This window comes from Apis cerana, linkage group LG13 (assembly GCF_029169275.1).
Source record: "Apis cerana isolate GH-2021 linkage group LG13, AcerK_1.0, whole genome shotgun sequence".
Classification (NCBI taxonomy): domain Eukaryota; kingdom Metazoa; phylum Arthropoda; class Insecta; order Hymenoptera; family Apidae; genus Apis; species Apis cerana.
Window position 1 is genome coordinate 6,234,606 of NC_083864.1, and position 18,805 is coordinate 6,253,410.

An 18,805-nucleotide genomic window follows, 5' to 3' on the forward strand; every position below is an offset into this window, starting at 1 on the left:
GTTAATAGAAATTCGCAACGCACGGTCGATATCGTCATCTGTGGAATACTTAATTAACGATAATTGGCGGGAGTCATAACAGCCGATGGAATCGTCATCAGCTTTAATAGGCGTTGAGCGTCGATGAGGAGCAAATTGGACGCGACGAATTAATTAAGACCACGAAAAATACGCTCCATAGTCGAGACTAAAAACCGTGACCGTGGAACACAACGGGTTTTACCGTTAAAATTAATTTACACGGAGTGGACGAATGGCACGCGTACACGCTCATTATCAGATCGTCACTCATGGCTGCCATAATGGCGGAAACGCGACTTCCTTCGCGCGCCATTCGAACGATGATGCGTGGAATTGGCGTAAAATTATATTTTTTAATTTCCATTCGAGCGATACGCTGTTGGAAACACTCGTGGCCTTGGGATTATCGCGCTGGCAAAAAAAAAAATATATATGCGGCATTGTTAAGTGTCGAGCGTAAGTGGGGCAGCTGTTACATCGGCTACTTTCCGGTGTTTCAACGTTAAAATGCATGAAACACTCGTGTTTTTTAAATGGGACGAATGTAAATTTTTTTTTCCTTTTTTCTTTTTCTCCTTTTTTTTTTTTTAATGTAGTTTTTTTTTCGTGGACGTCGCGGTGATAAAAATACGAGTTTCAGCAGAGATGAGGTCTAAATATTCAACGCTCCTTTTAAATATTAAATGCAAATTTATGCTCTCTATATTTGCCTATCTATTATGAATATCGAGAATTATCCACGTTTGAAATTCTTCGAATATTAATTTTGCATTTTTTCCACTCGCAACTCGCGTTTCTTCTTTCAAAATCCGAAGACTTCGTATCTTTGTGTTATTCCATGTATGTGCCTCGAAATCTCTTTCCATGTTTCATATAGAAAAATTAACCGCGAAGAAACATGTGTTGTGAATGTAAACGAATTTAAAGAAGCACTCTCGACACATCTTACTTTGAGTGTCCAACTATAATAACGAGCTTCTCCTTAGGATGTGGAGGAGCGCGTGCTTTAGGCAAAAGCACGTCTGATCTTCATTCTAAGAAGCGTGTCTCGTCTCTTCCCCCTCCCTGAACCCTGACCAAAAGGGGAAACCGCGAGAGAGAAACACGACGTGGTTATTATCTAAACAGTAGAATCTGGCCAGAATCTTCCTCAAGGCTACGAGAAAGAGGGAAGAGGGAAAGAGAGAAAGAGACTCGTTGACAGAAATTCACGCTTTGGAGATTCACTTTCCAATCTGATGGATTGATGAATACACCACCCTCTGCACCTCTTTCTACCGAATCGGATCGAATGGGTAGAAAGAAATCAAACGGGCCTTGATCGCATCTCTCTCGGATTCAAAGAGAGATGCGATTCCCCTTTTACAAGGGATCCCCTCCCCATTTCCTTGAAAGGAGAGATCTCTTTCTTTCTCCAAATTCAATATTTGAAAATGGTTACCGTTTGTTCGATCAACTTGACCGAGTATTCTTAGCTATCGCTTAGAACGCGCAAGAGAAGGAAGATCGCCGTGCAATCTTTCTTCGACAAAGAACATTTCCAATTCAAATCCGTGTACTCGAATGCTTCGTAGACTTTGCACGAAATCCCATGAATTCGTCCTTGCGATGTAAAGACGTTTTACGTAATACGAGTACATTTTCTATATTTCGCACCGAATAGCCCGTATATCCGTGTATTCGTAGTAGCCAGCGGTTCAATTTCCAGGGAATTAAAAAAGAAACAGGGGTGAGAGTAGGAGGGGAGGGGGGCTAAACACATGGGAAATTTCAAGATGAAACGGCAAGGGTCAACGATTGGCCGATCAAGTTCAGCAGCCAGTTAACCGACGGTTGGCCTGCTGTCCTGCGTCCGACTAACGACTTAATGACGGGAATTCGCCACTTACGGGGCTCCTCCTTTTCTCCTCTTTCCTCGTGTATCGTCGTGTATCGTCTTTCTCCTCCTCGCCATCGGCGAGCAGCATCGGCGTAAAACGAAGCGAGGCAACGGTCGTCGTGTAACAATGTCGAAAATTGAACGATCCTCTCAACAGGGATCTCTATTAACCTCGTCGAGTTTAGCGGACAATTACGTCCCAACGAATAAATTCAGCTCGACAAATCGTGCGGCGTGTCGGCCAATCCGCTCGCGTTAAACGAGAGCTTCCAAGATTTCCAAGAGCTTCGGTGTTGATGTAAAAAAAAGAAAAAGAGAAGAGCACGATCCTTCGCGATACTTTCGTTGATAATAATCGATGCGATCGTTAACAGAGAATTTGCAAAGAAACGAAGGAACGTTGGCGATGGAATACGAGCAAGTAGGTTAAATCATAGTTAACAGTAGATTACTTGATGGACGTGAAACAAGATCCCCTGTTCAATGTGGACAAGACTTCATTGAATTTGAACCAGACTGTTCTTAATTTTCTAACAAGATTTCATTGAAACTGGATAAAGACTCCATTAAATATATATTAGATTAATCCCTTTGAAAAAAGGAGAAAAATCGAATTAAATTTCACGCACTCTCCTCTATCAACCAAGAAGTCGTATTTAGAAATTTCCAATCTCGATAACCTTTGTGCATATCCAACGATAAAGATCGATGAGTCGGTGGAATTCTCGATACTCGTGCGTATCTACGGGTGCTCCTTCAATAATAACCGATGGCCCGTCGATTGTGCCTCATAATGCTAGGAAATTACATTACAGAACAGAAGCTACCGTCTCGCGAATAATTGTTATGCACCGGTGGACGCAGTGGCGTAGCATTTCGAGCGAACCCCACAGCACTTGTTTACTCGATTCGTTCTTCCTCTTCGTTCGTTCGTTGCTCGTAACCAACCAATCAATCCCCTTTCGTTTCGTTTCCAATTAAACAAGTTCGAAAAGAAACGCTCGATCGACGAAGGAGGAGTATCTCGAATAACTCTTTCACGCTCCCTGTTGCACCACCTCAGAGACAGGAATCCGCCCAACGGACGAAAATTCCTCTTTATCTCGAATTCATTAACCTTTAAGAGATAAATTATTCGTGGCGCGATTATTCGACGCCAATCGGCAACTGGTTCTTTCGCAAGGGTGACCAATTTCTTACCGATTTTTCACGATTGAAAACGAAACCGTTAAATCATAAGCTTCGTTTTTTTCTCAACGCCCCGTTATTTTGAACCACCTCCCTTACGATCCACTCTCTTTCCAACTCTCTCTCTATCGTTTCCTCCTCGTCACGGCCAACTGACCGGCTGTGAATATTCCTCCAATTTACCACCAATTTTTTTTTCTGGTGGTAAAGAGAGGCCTCGCGTGCCTTTGACAGGAAACGTGCTGAGCCACGTTTTACGTAATGGAGCGATTTTCTCTCGCTCTCCTCCCCGCTCCACGCAGCGAGCACGCAGGTGATAACTTCATCGAGGATCGGTTTCCCCATTCGGGTGTATTCGCTCGTCTCCTCTTCCATCGGCTCCATCGGTGTTGGGGAAACGGTCGAGGGTTCGCGAGTTCCCTGCGTGCGGCACGTTTTGCAGCCTGTTCTTCTTCGCCGCCGCAGAAACATTGAGGAAGGAGCGAGATACCATATCGGCAAACAAGTTGGCGATATCGAATTTCTCGCGTATCGGCGCGATAGTTGATCGTTCATCACACGAACGGATCCCACAGGAATGGACGTGAGTGATCTTTCCCCAGAAACGTTATCTCTCTCTCTCTTTTTCTTCCGTAATTATACGTCGATTCATTTACGGATATGCTTCGAGATTGGTCGAATGATCGACTCGTTAAATTCGAATGACGATCCCTAGAATATATATTCATCATCTATCACGTTGACGTTCCATATTATCAAAGGAGTCGATCTGATCGCGGGGGGGAAAGGGAAAGAAAAGAAGATGTTGTTTTGTTCGCGAGTGAACAACGTGATCAAAGTTATGATAAAAAGAGGAAAAGAAAAAGAAAAGAGGAAAGAAAAACGGGACGATTGGATTTCAGGGGGAGGAGAGCAAGGGGAGCGACGAGGTATCGAAGCTGCAATGGGCGGATTATCTTGTCATCGGCGTAATGTTGTCGATCTCGGCCGGGATCGGGATCTACTACCGATTCACCGGAGGCAGGCAACGCACGGCCGAGGTTAAGCCCTTGGAAAATTAATTTCGCCGATCGAATCGACATCTGGTCTATCCGGTCGCGATCCAATAACCGTGATAAACCGAGCGATACAACGCCACGTCCGCACATCCACATACTCGGAGATCCGGCGGTTCCACAACTTGGATCTTTCACCGTTATCGCTCGATCGATCCAGCCGCGCGATAAATATTCCTATCGACGCAAATTGCCAACTATCGGCCGCGCTATTTAATTTATCTGTGGGCTGGTTGGCCGCGAGCGGCGACGAATAAAAGACGGAACCGTTGATCAACGCTGAAACGTTATTACGAATCGAATTTAGAGGGAGTCGAGGAACGATCGAGCGGTAATAACGATACTTGTACGAAATAACACCAGCTTTTTCATCCCCCAATACCGATGTTCCAATAGAATCGATCGAAGGGGGAATTCGAAATCGAAATTCCTGTTTCGCGATTGATACATTAATCCTACGATTTATGTTATTAATTATCCCCCTCTCTCGAGAAGTGATCTCGTATCACGCGAGAAAGGTGCGAGTCTAACGTTAATTGGCATCGACAGGAGTACTTCTCCGCCAATCGAACGATGGGCGTCGTTCCCTTGGCTATCGCGCTCACGGTGTCTTTCATGTCGGCGATCACCCTGCTAGGAATCAGCGCGGAAAATTACGTCCACGGTACGCAGATCATGCTTCTATACCTGGGTGGCTTCTTCGGCACGCCGATCGCCTTGTACTTCTACCTCCCCGTCTTCACCCACTTGAAGAGCATGAGCGTGTACGAGGTAAAAATTGGATAGATTTATGTGATGGATCTTGGAAATGGATTTAGAAGATCGAGATTGGAAAATCTCTGTCCCAGTACCTGGAGAAACGATTCGGAATCGGAGCACGACTGGTCACAAGCTGCGCCAACTTCCTCCAACTGTTGCTGTACACCGGAGTGGTGTTGTTCGCCCCATCGTTGGCCCTCGAAGCGACGACTGGCCTGTCAGGGAACGCGAGCGTCCTGTTAATAGGGATGATTTGCACTTTCTATTCTACGGTGGGTGGCATCAAGGCTGTCCTCATCACAGACGTCTTTCAAGGATTGCTCATGTTCGTTGGAATCGGTTGCGTCCTCGGCATAGCGGCCGGCGACCTCGACGGAGGGTTGTCCAACGTGTGGACCGTCGCCCAGCAGGGTGGTCGAATAGAATTCTTCGAGTAAGGGACGAGTTGCTCGAGAGTTGAATTCGATCGGGAAATTGTTCCGTTTCTAAGTTTCAGGATTGATCCGACCGTGAGGCATACCTGGTGGGGATTGCTGATAGGTGGCACGACGATTTTCCTCTCTCTATACGCCGTGAACCAGGTTCAAGTTCAACGTCTGCTCACCGCAAAGTAAGCGTCTTCACGATCGATCTTGTTCGAGCTTGTAACACTATTTTATTTATCTCGTTACCAGGAGTCTGAAAGCTTCGCAACACGCGCTCATTCTGAGCGGCCCGATCACCTTGGCTCTAGGCATCATGACGTCGTTCTCCGGCCTGGTCCTGTACGCTGTCTACAGAAACTGCGATCCTCTCATGTCCGGTAAAATTTCCAGCTTCGACAAAATAATGCCGTATTTCGCGGCTAATAGAATGTCGCGAGTGCCAGGGGTCACTGGCCTCTTCATATCCGGTGTATTCAGCGCGAGCCTCAGCACCATTTCCGCCATGTTGAATTCCTTGGCCGCCGTGGCTCTCGAGGATTACGTGAAACCCGCCTGTCGTAAAATTGGTCTACAATTTCCAGAAGAGAGAGCCACTCTGATCGGCAAAGTTCTGGCTGTTTCGAACGGTTTCAGTTGCTTGGCCGTCGCCTTCATCGCCAGATCAATGGGTTCTCTGGTCGAAACTGCCATAGGAATATCTGGGGCTATCGGGGGTCCGATCCTGGGCATTTTCACGCTGGGGATGTTCGTGGAGAGGGCCAACGAGAGTGGAGCCATCACGGGGATCGTCTCGGCGCTCATCACCTGTATATGGGCCGCGTTTGGGCCGAAACCGCAGGTGCAATTACTTCCACTGTCCGTCGAAGGCTGCGACAATTCCACCTCGCTGTTCGATCATCGAAACGCCACTCAATTTGAAGAGTAAGAATTTCTTGCTCGTTAAGAAAGCGAGCTTGTTACCGAGTCTTGTTTCGAATCTTGAGTATCTTGAGTAGTAAAAAGTTTTCGAAGTCGAATTCGTTCGAAGAGAAAACAATTGGTTAATAGGCGGAAGTGGCAACTTTTCCTCGGGCAAATTAAAAAACAAAAACTATCGCTTTTATCGATTCCCTTTGACGCGTAAGACGCAATTAACGAGAACAAGAGAAGTTCCATTCTTTTATAGGATAAAAGTAACTTGTTCTCTTTTTTTTTTTACGCAATAAGAAATGTTCTCGCAATTTGTAATAACGTGAAGGAGGATATGAATAATTTTCTTCGATGAAATATTCTTCTTTCGTTCCACGAGAAAACTTGGAAAGAATCGATTTATTGTCTCGTAACTACGAATATAACCCTCCCAGTTTCTGATCTATCGGCCAATATATGAAATAAATTCCAACGATAATTTTCTCAGACCTATGGAACACTTCCTAGAAGTGTACTACGCTCTCTTTCCTTCCCGCCAAGGAAAATTGTGTTACCACACGTGTTACCGTTCGACTCGCTTCTGGAACGTTATTGGCGCAAAAAGCGGCGAGTGCTCGAAATGCTCGGTGAGGAAAAGGCGGACGGCGAGCACGCCGCATTCCCTTCGTTCCTCCATCCAGGGCAGATAGGCAACGAAATGAATTTACGGAAACGGAACACTCGGAACTTTTTTCTTATCCAACGACAGTTTTCATCGCGTTCAAAACGTAATTGGATACATAAATCAACGGTGAATCGATATACGATCGTTATACGTTTGCGATAGCGGGCGTGGATCCCATGGATAGCGGATACTTCGAACGGCCAAGAAGCAACCGTTGATTCCCGATTTCTTTCGAGAGTGGCTCGCTTTCACGGCTCGCTCCTCGTCGTTTCCCACGATGGTAACTAACGCTAATTACGCGTTAATAAACCGTAATTACCCCCTTTAAAATCCCTGCTACGTTGCATACGATATTGCTTTCTCTTCGGACAAACGCCTCTAATATAGCCGATCATATTTTTCTCCTTCCTTTCCTACGGTTTGTTATAAACGGCCCAGTTTCCAGCGCACCTCGTTGCTTGTAACTTCTGTTGTGATTATACAGCGCGATATATTCCGTTCTATCCAGAGAAGTTAATCCAATTCTGAATTTTAATAGACGCGTGAACGAGTCTCTTTAGCTTTTATTTCTATTTCGTATGTCGTATGGTTACAAATTAATTTAAACTTTTCATCAGATTGATCGCGCGATTCGATTTCTAATCCACCGTGCCGCTACTTAACTTCTGTTACGACTCGTACAAATGTTCTATCGAGATCTTAATTACGCGCTCGTTCGGTCATATTATTTTTTTATTTATCTGTTCAGACTTTCCTGCTTCTAATTTGTTAAACGATTCGATTTCTAACGTGTAGTCTCGTTGCTAGTGTTATTTCAATTCTCTTTCTTAAATTTCAGACACGTGGACGATTCCTCGTATTTTTATTTGTATCGTATATCGTACATCTGGTACAACCCGCTTGGATTTTTGATCACGTTGATCGTTGGATACGTAACGAGTTTGATCACGAGCAGGATATTTCACAAGGACGCCCGTGAACCGGATCCAAGCTTGTTCGTCCCCTTCTTGGAGTCCCGAATCAGGCGGCGAAGACAGAACGAGGGTAAAACTACGAACAGCCAGGTCTTCGTCTTGGAGAACAGGAAATGAAATAAGAAGGCATCGAATCGAGAATAAAATCCGCTCGAATTAAGCTTCAAGTTCACGTTTTCGCGATCGCTTCAGAGAGCTGGGAGAGCGTTCCAACGATTATAAATTGAAGATCATATATATCGTTAAAGTTTTCCAGGAGTGGAGCGTAAGGGAAAGTCCTTTATACCGTTTCTTCTACGAGAGATATAATGTACAAATTTTATAAATTTATGGATGTTAAGAACCTTACGTACCAAGTGAAACTCAACTGCTTCCAACGAGAGCAGTGCTGCCTCTAACCAGCTCGTCTGACAGGAACATGAATCTTCCCAGTAAGAGGATGTGCTTGAAAAACGAGGGAAATTATTTATAAATTTGGAACCCTTTGCTTTCCGCAAAGTACTTAAGTACCTCGAGTACTTTCTCCCAATTTTCCGATCAAACGGAAATAATCCGACGCATGCAGTTCAACGAATAATACTCATTAATAAAGTAAATGCTCGATTCAGTCTTCCCTTCATATAACCGCATTGGATTACCTCGTGTTTCCTCGGATCAAACATTCCACAGAATCTGCAAACTTGTCCCAAACAATTTTTGAATCATCCCTTCGTAAAAAAAAAAAAAAACGAAGGATCTATCACCAAAAATTTGATTAAAATTAATACACAAAAATCGTCCATTCGCGATCGATACGAACTGAATGAAATCTAATCACCATCTCGTTACATCCCTTCGAGCTCGTCCACCAAATTTTCCAATAATTCGATGAATTATAATAATGCGTTTAATTATAATCCGCTGCTATTTCGCGGCCGTTCGTCATCTTTCCGCATCGTTCATTCGCGATTCAACGAGGGACGATTGGCCAGGAAACGGACGTGAGCCATCCACGAGTGAAATTACATCCAAACACATCTGGGTCGCGTAATACGCAATCTGGAACGTAATAATTTTGCGAAACACGGGGAGGGGAGGGGAGGAAGAGGGGGATGATCGCGCGAACAACTTATCCCCGAAGCGCGATTCCCGACGGCGCGAACCTATCCGTTTAATTAAACCTCCACGTTCCATCCACGTTGTCATCCACGCCCAGCAAGCTCGACAACACCATCGAGAGACACGCAATAAAGGATAATTGATTCTTTCAACGTAAGCGGCCGTCCGTTTCATTAAATTTCACACCGAAAACACCGATCGGCCGTGCATCCTCCCGTTATTCACGCGTGAAAATCAACGGCGCAAAATGGACGCGCAAAACGCCGCCGCGTTTGCGGAACCGGAATTGTCGTAATTTATCGTGTAATTGTCTCCGAGGGGTCCGGCGATGGCTGGGAAAGGCTTTGTGTAATTCGTTCGTTAATTTATTTCGTTCGGTGAGTAAATTCGAGACGCATTCCGCGTGAAAAAAATGAAAGGAAGAAAGGAAGGGAAGGGAAGGGAAGAAATAGTTGTCACGGCGGAAGAGTAATATGGCGTGTAAAATGCCAGACGAAAATACACGACAATTCGTCCAACCGACGAATAGCGCGTATAAAGTCCGGACGTGTCGAGCCCCATGTGTCGCGTAAAATTAAAAGCTCGAATTAAAAGCGATGCTTTTCTGTACGTGTTGAAGGGAATTCGTAGATATTTCTCGGAATAAAAATAACAGCCGCGCCCCTGCGGCGATCGGTCGATTAATTTCCTGCCGGAGGCCCGGTGTTTCGTACGCGTCATCGATCAGTGAAATTTTCGTTCCGTCGAGACACGTGCGTCCACTCGTTCAAACGTTGGCACGTATAAATTCCGCGTGCAACGAGAAGAATCCTGTTGACCGAGGCGCGCCCATCCTGGCGAAAGAGGGATCCTTAAAAAAGAGAAGAAAGGTGGTACACGCGTGAGAACGTCGTAGATCGATACAATATTCGACATGGATCAAACAAGTTCCCTGATCGTTAACCTGATCAAGGGATTGTTTCTCGATAAGGAGAGAAAATTATTATTTTGCTCGTTTCTTTTTTTGAAGGATGATTATTCTCTCAATTATTCTCTCCTCGATATCTTGAAGCTTAAGAAAAATGTTGAATTCAATCTCAAATTCTAAATCGTTTGGAAACAATCCAAGATCTCCGTTTATCAAGTGTCCCAATTTTTTCCTGTTTTTCCTTCAATCGACACTTTATTATTCCCTTCGCGAAATTCTGTTCCTGGAATTAAATATTTCCTCCTCCCACTTTATTCGCCACTACTCAAAGTCGAATGGAAATGATAAATCGAAATCCTACTGCATAGATTAATTTTCCTCGGATAATGAACTGGAAGAGAATCGCAATGTTGTAAAAATATATATCGGTGACGATCTCTAAGAGATATCCTCTCTTAGAGATAAATAACGTTGACAAAGGCATTTGCATCCGATCGGTGGTAAGGAACGATTTACAAGCGGCCAGGGATGATTAATCCTCCAATCCTCGTTTACGAAACGTCGTAAAACTGTTTGCCGTTCGAAGCTGTCATTTCCATGAAATTTAATTATACACTAGCCCAACAGGCACCGCAAGAGAAACCAACCGAGTCATCACGACTAGGATCGCGACGAGTCAAGTTTTATGCATTTCTTCCGTTGGTTGTAAATCCGCCTCCCACGTAGAGATCCACTGTATCAGAAGCCACGGCAGCGCGAATCTAGAAAGGCAAGCTTGTTAATTGTCTTTCGTCGCGTCCTTTCTCCTCGTTGAGAAATTGACTGGCTTCCACAAGCGACGCCAGTTCAGCAACGCTCTTCCGGCACGGATATCCGCGCAATCAGGGGCCCACCTTCTCCCTTCGATTAGAAAAGAGGGGAGGCGCGCAAAAGTGATGGTTGATCGTTTCAAGCGTAGATGAACGACCAGAGATAACGAATCTTTTATCCTCCAATATTTTCCTTTTTCAAACTCGTCATAATTTTATTCCAGCTTGGAAAAGAGAAAAGAAAGAAAGAAAGAAAGAAAGGAAAAGCGTTTCGAAAAAATGCAGAATTTTTTTCAATTCGAATCGATGAAAAAGGAAAAAAAGATTGGAGAGCGAAACGGAAGTAACTTTCGAAAGCCGATTAGGAACGGTCGAGAGGAGTAGCGCTCGGAGCGATCGGACGATTTCATGGAGAAGCGGCGTGCAGCCGGTATCCGTTGCGTGACCACGGCCATAAAGCCGGCACAATGCGCGGGACTCGATCGAGGTCGATACATCGAACACCTCGGTGGTACAACAACCACGCCGACAAAGTACCGGACAAATGCGAATAAACGAAGCGCGGGAGGGCAATAAGATCACGGCAGATGTAAGTATCAGCTGCGCACCCAGGGGCGGATCGTCGCGACCACTGCCACCAGATATTTCCTCGCCTTTCACGAAACTCTCTATCCGATAATCCATCACCAAGCCGACCGAAAAACCGGCCGCTCCTTTCTCGCGCTCGAAACCTTATTCTCGTTAAAAAGAATAAGAAGAAAAAAGAAAAGGATAAAAAAAGAACGTCTCCGTGGTACTCGCTCTCCGAGCGCGTTATTAATAACGTTGCGCAACGCTCAACGTTTCCGTTTGACATATCCTAATTAACGTCGCTATACGAATAATTTATGCTTATTAGAAACGTTGGTCAGATTACCATCGTGGGAAGCCTCCAACGATAATAACGATCTTTTTCGTACAAATTATATTCCATTTTCTCGAAAGATATCCCTCGCGAATCGTTCCAAAAATATCATCCAGGAGGATATCGTTCAACCTTTCCCGAACTACGAAATAGGCAGATTCGAAACCCAATTAAATCAGCTCGAAAATTCCAATCGCGATCGAGATTCCAGGTTCTTGCGGGAAAAGAAACGTTCGAGGAATCGCATCCACGTGGAAGAAACGCGAGAAAAGGGCCCGGTGGCGAGGCGAGGCGAGGCTGGGCCCGAGGCTAGGGCGAAAAGAATGCGAGGTCCGGCCGTATCCCGGGTCTTTCACGATAACCTATGCAAAAGACAGTTCGTGCAAGCCGTGGATGCGCAAGCCGCTTCTTCTTCACGGAATTCACGATATATACGGCCGGCTATGCATTATAGGGAATACGATATCCATCTTACGTCAGATGCACGGGGATCTTATGGCCGTTGCGGCACCTAACCTCCGAGCAAAACGAAGAAAAAAAAAAGCACTACGAAGACTCACCTTTGGAAGAAAATATCGAGTCGAGTGGTGGTAGTTCTTTTTTTTTTTTCCTTTTTTTTGTCATCTTTTTCTTCTTCTCCCTCTTCTTCTTTTTGCTATTTCACATTGTATACGTTGGAAGGAGTTGTTCGAGAGGAGAACAACCGCAAAACCACCCGACGAACCGACTCTTCGTCCCGACCTTCGAGGAGTGATGGAGGAGAGAAGCGGCCATCGCTGTCTCGAACTGTTGCTAACGGTCTTCGTGACGCGGATTTACGGACAGCCGTGTGAAATGATCGCTACCGGGAACGTCGGTGCTTCGGGGTTAGCTGGAATCGTCGAGTTTACCGGCTACCGGTGATGCTTGGGAATGACGTAGATGAAGCGACATTCTTTTTCTCTAAATTCGCAATTACAGACATTCCGAGGGGAATATGCGGGGAATTCTTTCATCTCTCTGTTGTTTTTACTTTCGCGTATTTTTTTTCTCTTTTTTTTTCAAATAGAAAGTAATTTATTCTATGCATTCCTAGAGAGGAAAAACGTAGATCGTACAACAAATTGGACGATTATTCCAACTTGAATAATAACTCTAACTCCACGGGCAGAAGGTATAGCACCAACCACGTTTCACTTCATGATTTTCACTTCACAGTTGAAAATCAGCAAGATTGCCGAATAATAATCAACGATGCGATATACAATGATAAATTTCTCTCGTATTCTTCGAAATTGAGATTGATCGCTTGGGCGATCACGAGGATTGGAAGATAAAGATTGATCCTGGACGATGATCGGTGGCGATCGATGAATGAACGAACGGTAGGATGATGGAAATTTCGTGCTGGACGAGCGCCAGACAGATCGAACTGATGAAAATTCATGGGGCACCGTGTGGTCGCGTACGAGAGACCGTAGGAAACGCAATGGAGGGGATCGACGGAAGGGGTAGTGACGGTGCTGGTGGTGGGGAATGGAGCGAAAGAAAAAGAAAAAAAAGGAACGAAAGTGTATAAGGGAGAGGAGATATCGAAGAAAATAAAAAAGAGAGGGAGAGAAAAAGAGGAGTTCGATGATCAAGATCGTACCGAGGCGGACACTGTACGTTGTATGAAGGTTCGTGGTGTACGGGGCAGAGAAGGGGGCGACCGTGATTTCAATTTTAAATGCGATTCCACGGACCACGGCTGAGCGAGAGAGAGAAAGAGAAAAAGAGAGAGAGAAAGAGAGGGAAGAACGCTTCAAAACTTCGAGCGGCCGTTGTGCCCCGACCTCATACGTATGTGCATACTATCGGATAACCACGAAGACCATTTGGCCCTTTCCATGATGATATCTTTCTTCTTTCTCTTCTCGCGTTTCGAGAGATTTAACTTTGACTTTTTACTCGAGAAATTATCATAATCTCTCTTTAGATTCGAATAATCTCAAGCGAAATCTATAATATCATTTGGATCTGATCGAACAATGGTTTTCCTTGGAAGTGGATAGCGAAGTTCGTTTAGCGGGTCACGAGAAGGAGTAAAGTAGTAAAGTTGGGATAGATAGTAGCGTCGTTGGATTTAAAAGTGATGGTGGGGAGTCAAGGTTATTCGAAGGTCGCAAAAAGATCACGGAGAATCGTGTCCGACGATGATTAGCAGCTAGGATTATTTAAAAGCCAGGGTTCATCGAGGTCGTTCGATTAATATTTAAAGTCATTTCAAGAGGTTAAAAGGGGTCATCCCATGGCTGCTCAAGGTTATTTTAAGATCGCATCAAGGTTATCAAGGTATCTCGTAATTAACGTATAAATCACATTCATTCAAAAGATATCGTTACTCCTGGTTGGAATCTTTTCCAAATTGACCAATAGAAGACACCGCGCCACGACTTTCTTTCTTTCTTCATCGAATACCCACAACGTGATAACAATGCTCGTCTATCCAATTTTCAATCGATTTAACGCAACTCTGATGGAATCCCATGATCGAAAGATGACATTCTGAGAAGAGGTCTTCAATAGGTGGTAAAAACCGGGCGGCACGATTGGATTGCGCAATCACAACCGAGCATCTATTATCCCGATCGCTTATCAAAATCGATACGACTCGCATCGGATCTTAATTACCCTCGAGGCAGGAATAATTGCGTCGGTATCGGATAAAGAACCAGTCCACGACGTTTAATACCCCGCGGCAAACTCAAACACGAGAGTACGTCGATTAAAAATCGAGCATGGAACGCGATTCCGCCTCGCGATAACCTTTATCTCTCCCTCTCTTTCTCTCTTTCTCGTTTCCACATTTCTATCATCCTCCGTTCATTTTTCTTCGCGGCTTCTTATCCTTGCCGTGGGACGTCGTCCACGATGTATCTATTTTTACATTTTTACGCGTTAACGTGACATTCGCATGGGAAAAGGAAAGAAGCTCGCCTGGATCTCGCCCACGATCACCGCGGAACGCGATTGCTCGCGTGCACACTTGCGCGCGTTTCGCATTCCTCGCTTCCCTCTTCCCTCTTCCTCTTCTTAGTTCCACCATTCTTCCTCGATCCACCCGTGCCCTCCACCACGGGAATTCCATCGTTCTTTCCGCCTTTCCTCGACCGCCGACAACAATGCCTTCGTCCGGGGATGAAGACAATGGCCTCGGCTGGACGTTGACGGACTCGCATCCTCGTTGACACGCGTTAACGATGTAACGTAACTAAGGCCGCGACCGGAACACGGCCTCCACGATTCCAGACGCGACACGCCCCGGGAAACGCTCGATCGGAAATCTAGACGATGCTTTTTGCATTTACGCGCCACGTGGCTTGATCGTTTACGCTCAGGCATGCCTCCACGCGTGCAGTAGCGCTTCGTTATCGTCGCTCGATCCTTTTAATCGATGCTAATTCGAAAATTGAGAGGAACTGTTCCAGTGCGTTTTATACTCGGATAATTTTTCTCCGCAGTTTTTGAGACGTTGCATCGAAGATTCGATTCAAAGTTTCAACAGGAGAAATTTCATTGTTCGAACAATGGGGAGGGGTGAACGTTTGAACGCCAATCCCGAGCACGAGGTAACGACCTGGATTATTATTCGGACGCGGATATTTCGGAAATTCGTAGAAACAACTAAAGGTGGAATCAGGAAACAGCGTGGCAAAATTTCAGAGCGAAGTGCAACGACCGAGTTACGTAAGTTGGCGAGGAGCGTGCCAGAATCGAAGGCTCGATTTTCCACGTATATTTTTCGGAACCGCAGTTGGCCTGGCATTGGCTCGGCTGTATCGACTCGCGTTCCGTTTTCCCGCCAAGTGGCAACCGTGGATTAACGAGCCAGACTTTGTTTCCCTTCGAGACAGCTTCTTCGCCGTTCAACGAGCCTGTCACGATCCCACGCGCGTGCAACTTCTCGGCCATCGCTTTGAACAGTGCCGCTCGTCCCTCCAGGCATCCTACCCGCCGATTTCCGCCAGTCGAATCTCCTGATTCGCGATAAATTCCAAATTGCTCGTCGAATTTCTCCACAGATCGTTCTAACCGTGTACACGATCCTCGAGAATTCTCTCCAACGATTTCTGCGCCGAGAAAATGGAGCAATTCGGAACGATTTCGTAGCATCTTTTTCTCTGTAACCCTTCCAATTCTTTTCCATCCATCCGCTCGCGATAATTTCCTCCAATTCAGATTCGTTCAATCTCGATATATCAGAATTAAAAAATACCTTTTCACGGTGAAAAGGATCCGGGTCACCGGCCCGGCTCCGCAATCCGTTCGACCAATTTCTCCCCGACCTCCCATCCATTTCCTCCATCTTCGTGTGAACGCGCGCGACAAACAGCAATTAACCCGTCATCCAGAGACGACGTTAAAACTCTCTCCAACCACTTTTTCTTCTTCTTCTTGGTTAGAGTCCCCTCCTCGGTCGAGTATTGCCGACGGAAGTGTTTAACTCGTGGAGACGATAATTGTCGTGAACGGTGGTGATGGCGGTGGCTGCGGTTCGGTCCGTGTGTTTTGACGCTGCTCGAGGAAAAATCTCTTCTTTCCTCTTCACAGCGTTAATCTTATCCCGAAGGGTCGAGGTAAACGTATCCTCAAAGGATTCGCCAATCATCGAAAAGTTAACTCATGGGAGCAAGGAGAACGCCTTTCCTTTCTTTCTGCCTAGAAACCGTGTAAACGAAACGTCCAATGTTTCTTCTTTTTTTTCCACGCGTAATTCGAGATCGCAGGAAGCGGAGGACAGGTTGCACAGGTGATCCAAGATTAACCGGTCGATCGAGAAGGGGGGCGCAGGTTGGACAACAACAACGGGAGTCTCGGATCCCACGACGATTTATCTCAGTGGGAGGTCAGAGATGCGCTTTCCTGGCCCTGGAAACCTGGCCCTCTGGTGTCGTCGATCAACGGATATGCCCCTTTGTCTTTGCCCGTCCCTTTCAACGAAATCCTTCCTTTTCCACGGATTAGAGGACCCCCTTTCTTTCTCAGACCCTCGCCCACCGTTAAATTACACCTTCCCCCGTCTTGTTCTTCCTCTTCGAGAATGCTTCGAGAGAATAATATCGCGCCCCATCTCGTACCCGTGTTCGTCAAAATTTATCTTCGATGCCGGACGATGATTACGTCGTTCGCATGGGAAACGGGTTTGATACACCAATTCGACGATGCGATGTACGTTCTCGAAACAGGGCCACGGGGGAAGAGAATATACAACGTGGTTTTATATATATATGTATATGTGGCAGGGATTTAAACTACACGGATCGATATTTCAGGGGATGAGTTTTCGTTCCTCGGGCGGACTTGCACCAGTTGGTAGTCGATGTTACACGCTGTTTCACCGGCAATATTCACGAGCATATCCGGCTCGCGAACGCGTCGTTACTTTATCCCTCGCGACTGACCGATTATGTAAAACGCGATTCCACGGGTGGCCTCGCCTCCCACCCGTTGCGTCGATTCAATCCCCGCCGCGTGGGTGAATGCACCGGTACACCCACAACGAATCGAACGAATCTCTCGTCCCTCACGATCCGTGCATCATCCATCTCTATAACCGATTTCTATAACACGGACCTAGAGTTAAGTAGCGTGTATCGTTACTGTACACGCTACAGTCAGCTACAGTATCGTTTCGTTTCCGTGAGGAAAGACGAGATGATTCATCTCGATGGAATTGATCGATTTAGATCGTTTATGCGTATATCGAGAATTGAATCGAATTGGCCGATCGATCTCTCTTCGAGTTCACGCGGAATAAATTAAATGCGTTCTTATGTACGAAGGAAAAGAAAGGTGCGAGTCGAAAGGAAGGATATACGAAGGATCCTAGAGCAAAATTTAGAACAGCTTTTGTCTCCGCAAAATCACCTCGAACATCTGCGATCCTCCGCGATTAATTAACTCCGTCGAAATCTGGTGGATCTTCAACTCCGTCCTCGGGGAGTCAGAGATCCAGACTGCGGTGTCCAAAGTCGGTCATCAGGCGGTCGAGTTTCGTGTTTAATGAGGCGACGGGCCAATTAGTTTTGGAAAATGTCCCCGCGAGAAGGCAATCAGAAGGGACGAACAATGAGCGTGGCTGAGCGGGGAAGAGAGGAGCTGAGGGGTTGAGTTTGGCCCCCTTGAAGAGGCTGCGAAGGAAAAAGAGAAAAGGAAACACGTGCGGAGGAAGGAGGAAACCGTAAGAGAGTGGTGGTCGATCCTCTCGTTTCTGGCTGGGTCTGCCTGCCGAGTCGACAGGTTCCTCGAGGACCTTTCGAGCAGCTTTCACAGTTTTTCTTCACGGCTTCTTATTTTTGCCGACAAACGAGCGCCGTTCCAGGAACCCCCTCCCCGGAATAATACGGACCGGACGCGATCTCCTAACTCGGGACGAAAACTCCTCCCAACGACCATTGTTCCCGCGAAATGTTCGCACGTGTAGAATAATGGCCCGCGGCGAAAAGACGAAGGAACCTTCGTGCTGGACCAACGGCGAAGATGATCGCGCGCTCTTCTTTCTCTCAACCCTTTCGCCCACTTTTTCGCCAACACTCGTCTCTGACTTCGCGGTTCTTGTAGGAGGATATTTTCTACGGAAGGAAAATTACGTGAAGTAAAAAAAGTCATTGAAATTAATTTTGGTGATCATACTTTTTTTTTTACTAATTTTCGAGGAAAAGCACGGGAGTGAAGTTTTACGAATTTTTTTCATCGAGAGATGATGCATTCGCTAGAATGCACGGGAAACGAATTTGGAGAAATACGTTAAAGCACTCGCGTGATATTTCTCGGAGGCAAGCTCGGTTTTCGTCGATGTCAGAAAGACGCCCGCATCCGCATCAATATCCCTCAACCTCCTCCATAAAACGCGTTAGCCTCGTTCCAGTCTGAAAGGCACCGGCATGCATCTCGACGCATCCGTTCCACACGAATTTATCAATCGTCTATGCAAGCACCGCGATTCCTCCCTTCCACGAGGATGACTCTCTAGCTTCTCGTCTGGAAGTAAAGCGAATCCTTGAAACAAAACGGGTAGAGATATATTTCGAAACGAGCAACGGATGATTCGATAAATCTTTTTCACTCGGAACACGCGTATAAAGACGTGTTCGAGCTGGTCTGATTAATCGCGTCATATCCGCGAAACTCTCGCGTTAAACGACCCCTTCGTGCGAGCATTTTGGAATCTCGCATTTGCATAATGCCTTTT

At 45.9% G+C, this 18,805-nt stretch overlaps 1 protein-coding gene and 1 long non-coding RNA gene across 5 annotated transcripts in view; one reads left to right on the forward strand and one right to left on the reverse strand.

The window, feature by feature from the left end:
- Positions 1-8,493, forward strand: part of LOC107996166 (putative sodium-dependent multivitamin transporter) — a 99,290-nt gene extending 90,797 nt beyond the window's left edge. The window contains exons 1-7 of one of the 4 annotated variants that reach the window (XM_017054075.3): positions 3,436-3,671; positions 3,991-4,128; positions 4,693-4,914; positions 4,992-5,335; positions 5,393-5,512; positions 5,577-6,248; positions 7,739-8,493. In XM_017054075.3, the coding sequence (XP_016909564.2) occupies positions 3,666-3,671; positions 3,991-4,128; positions 4,693-4,914; positions 4,992-5,335; positions 5,393-5,512; positions 5,577-6,248; positions 7,739-7,991 (1,755 nt within the window). In that variant the 5' untranslated portion in view covers positions 3,436-3,665 and the 3' untranslated portion in view covers positions 7,992-8,493. Of the gene's footprint in view, positions 1-3,435; positions 3,672-3,990; positions 4,475-4,692; positions 4,915-4,991; positions 5,336-5,392; positions 5,513-5,576; positions 6,249-7,738 lie in introns of those variants that run through there. The other 3 variants (XM_017054076.3, XM_062083894.1, XM_062083895.1) reach the window with 3 other exon arrangements.
- Positions 8,494-8,609: 116 nt separating this feature from the next.
- Positions 8,610-18,594, reverse strand: LOC133667170 (uncharacterized). The gene is made up of 2 exons (XR_009832392.1): positions 14,501-18,594; positions 8,610-12,663 (listed from the first exon to the last, which is right to left on the reverse strand). It is a non-coding gene; the product is annotated as an uncharacterized LOC133667170 (long non-coding RNA).
- Positions 18,595-18,805: the final 211 nt, after the last annotated feature.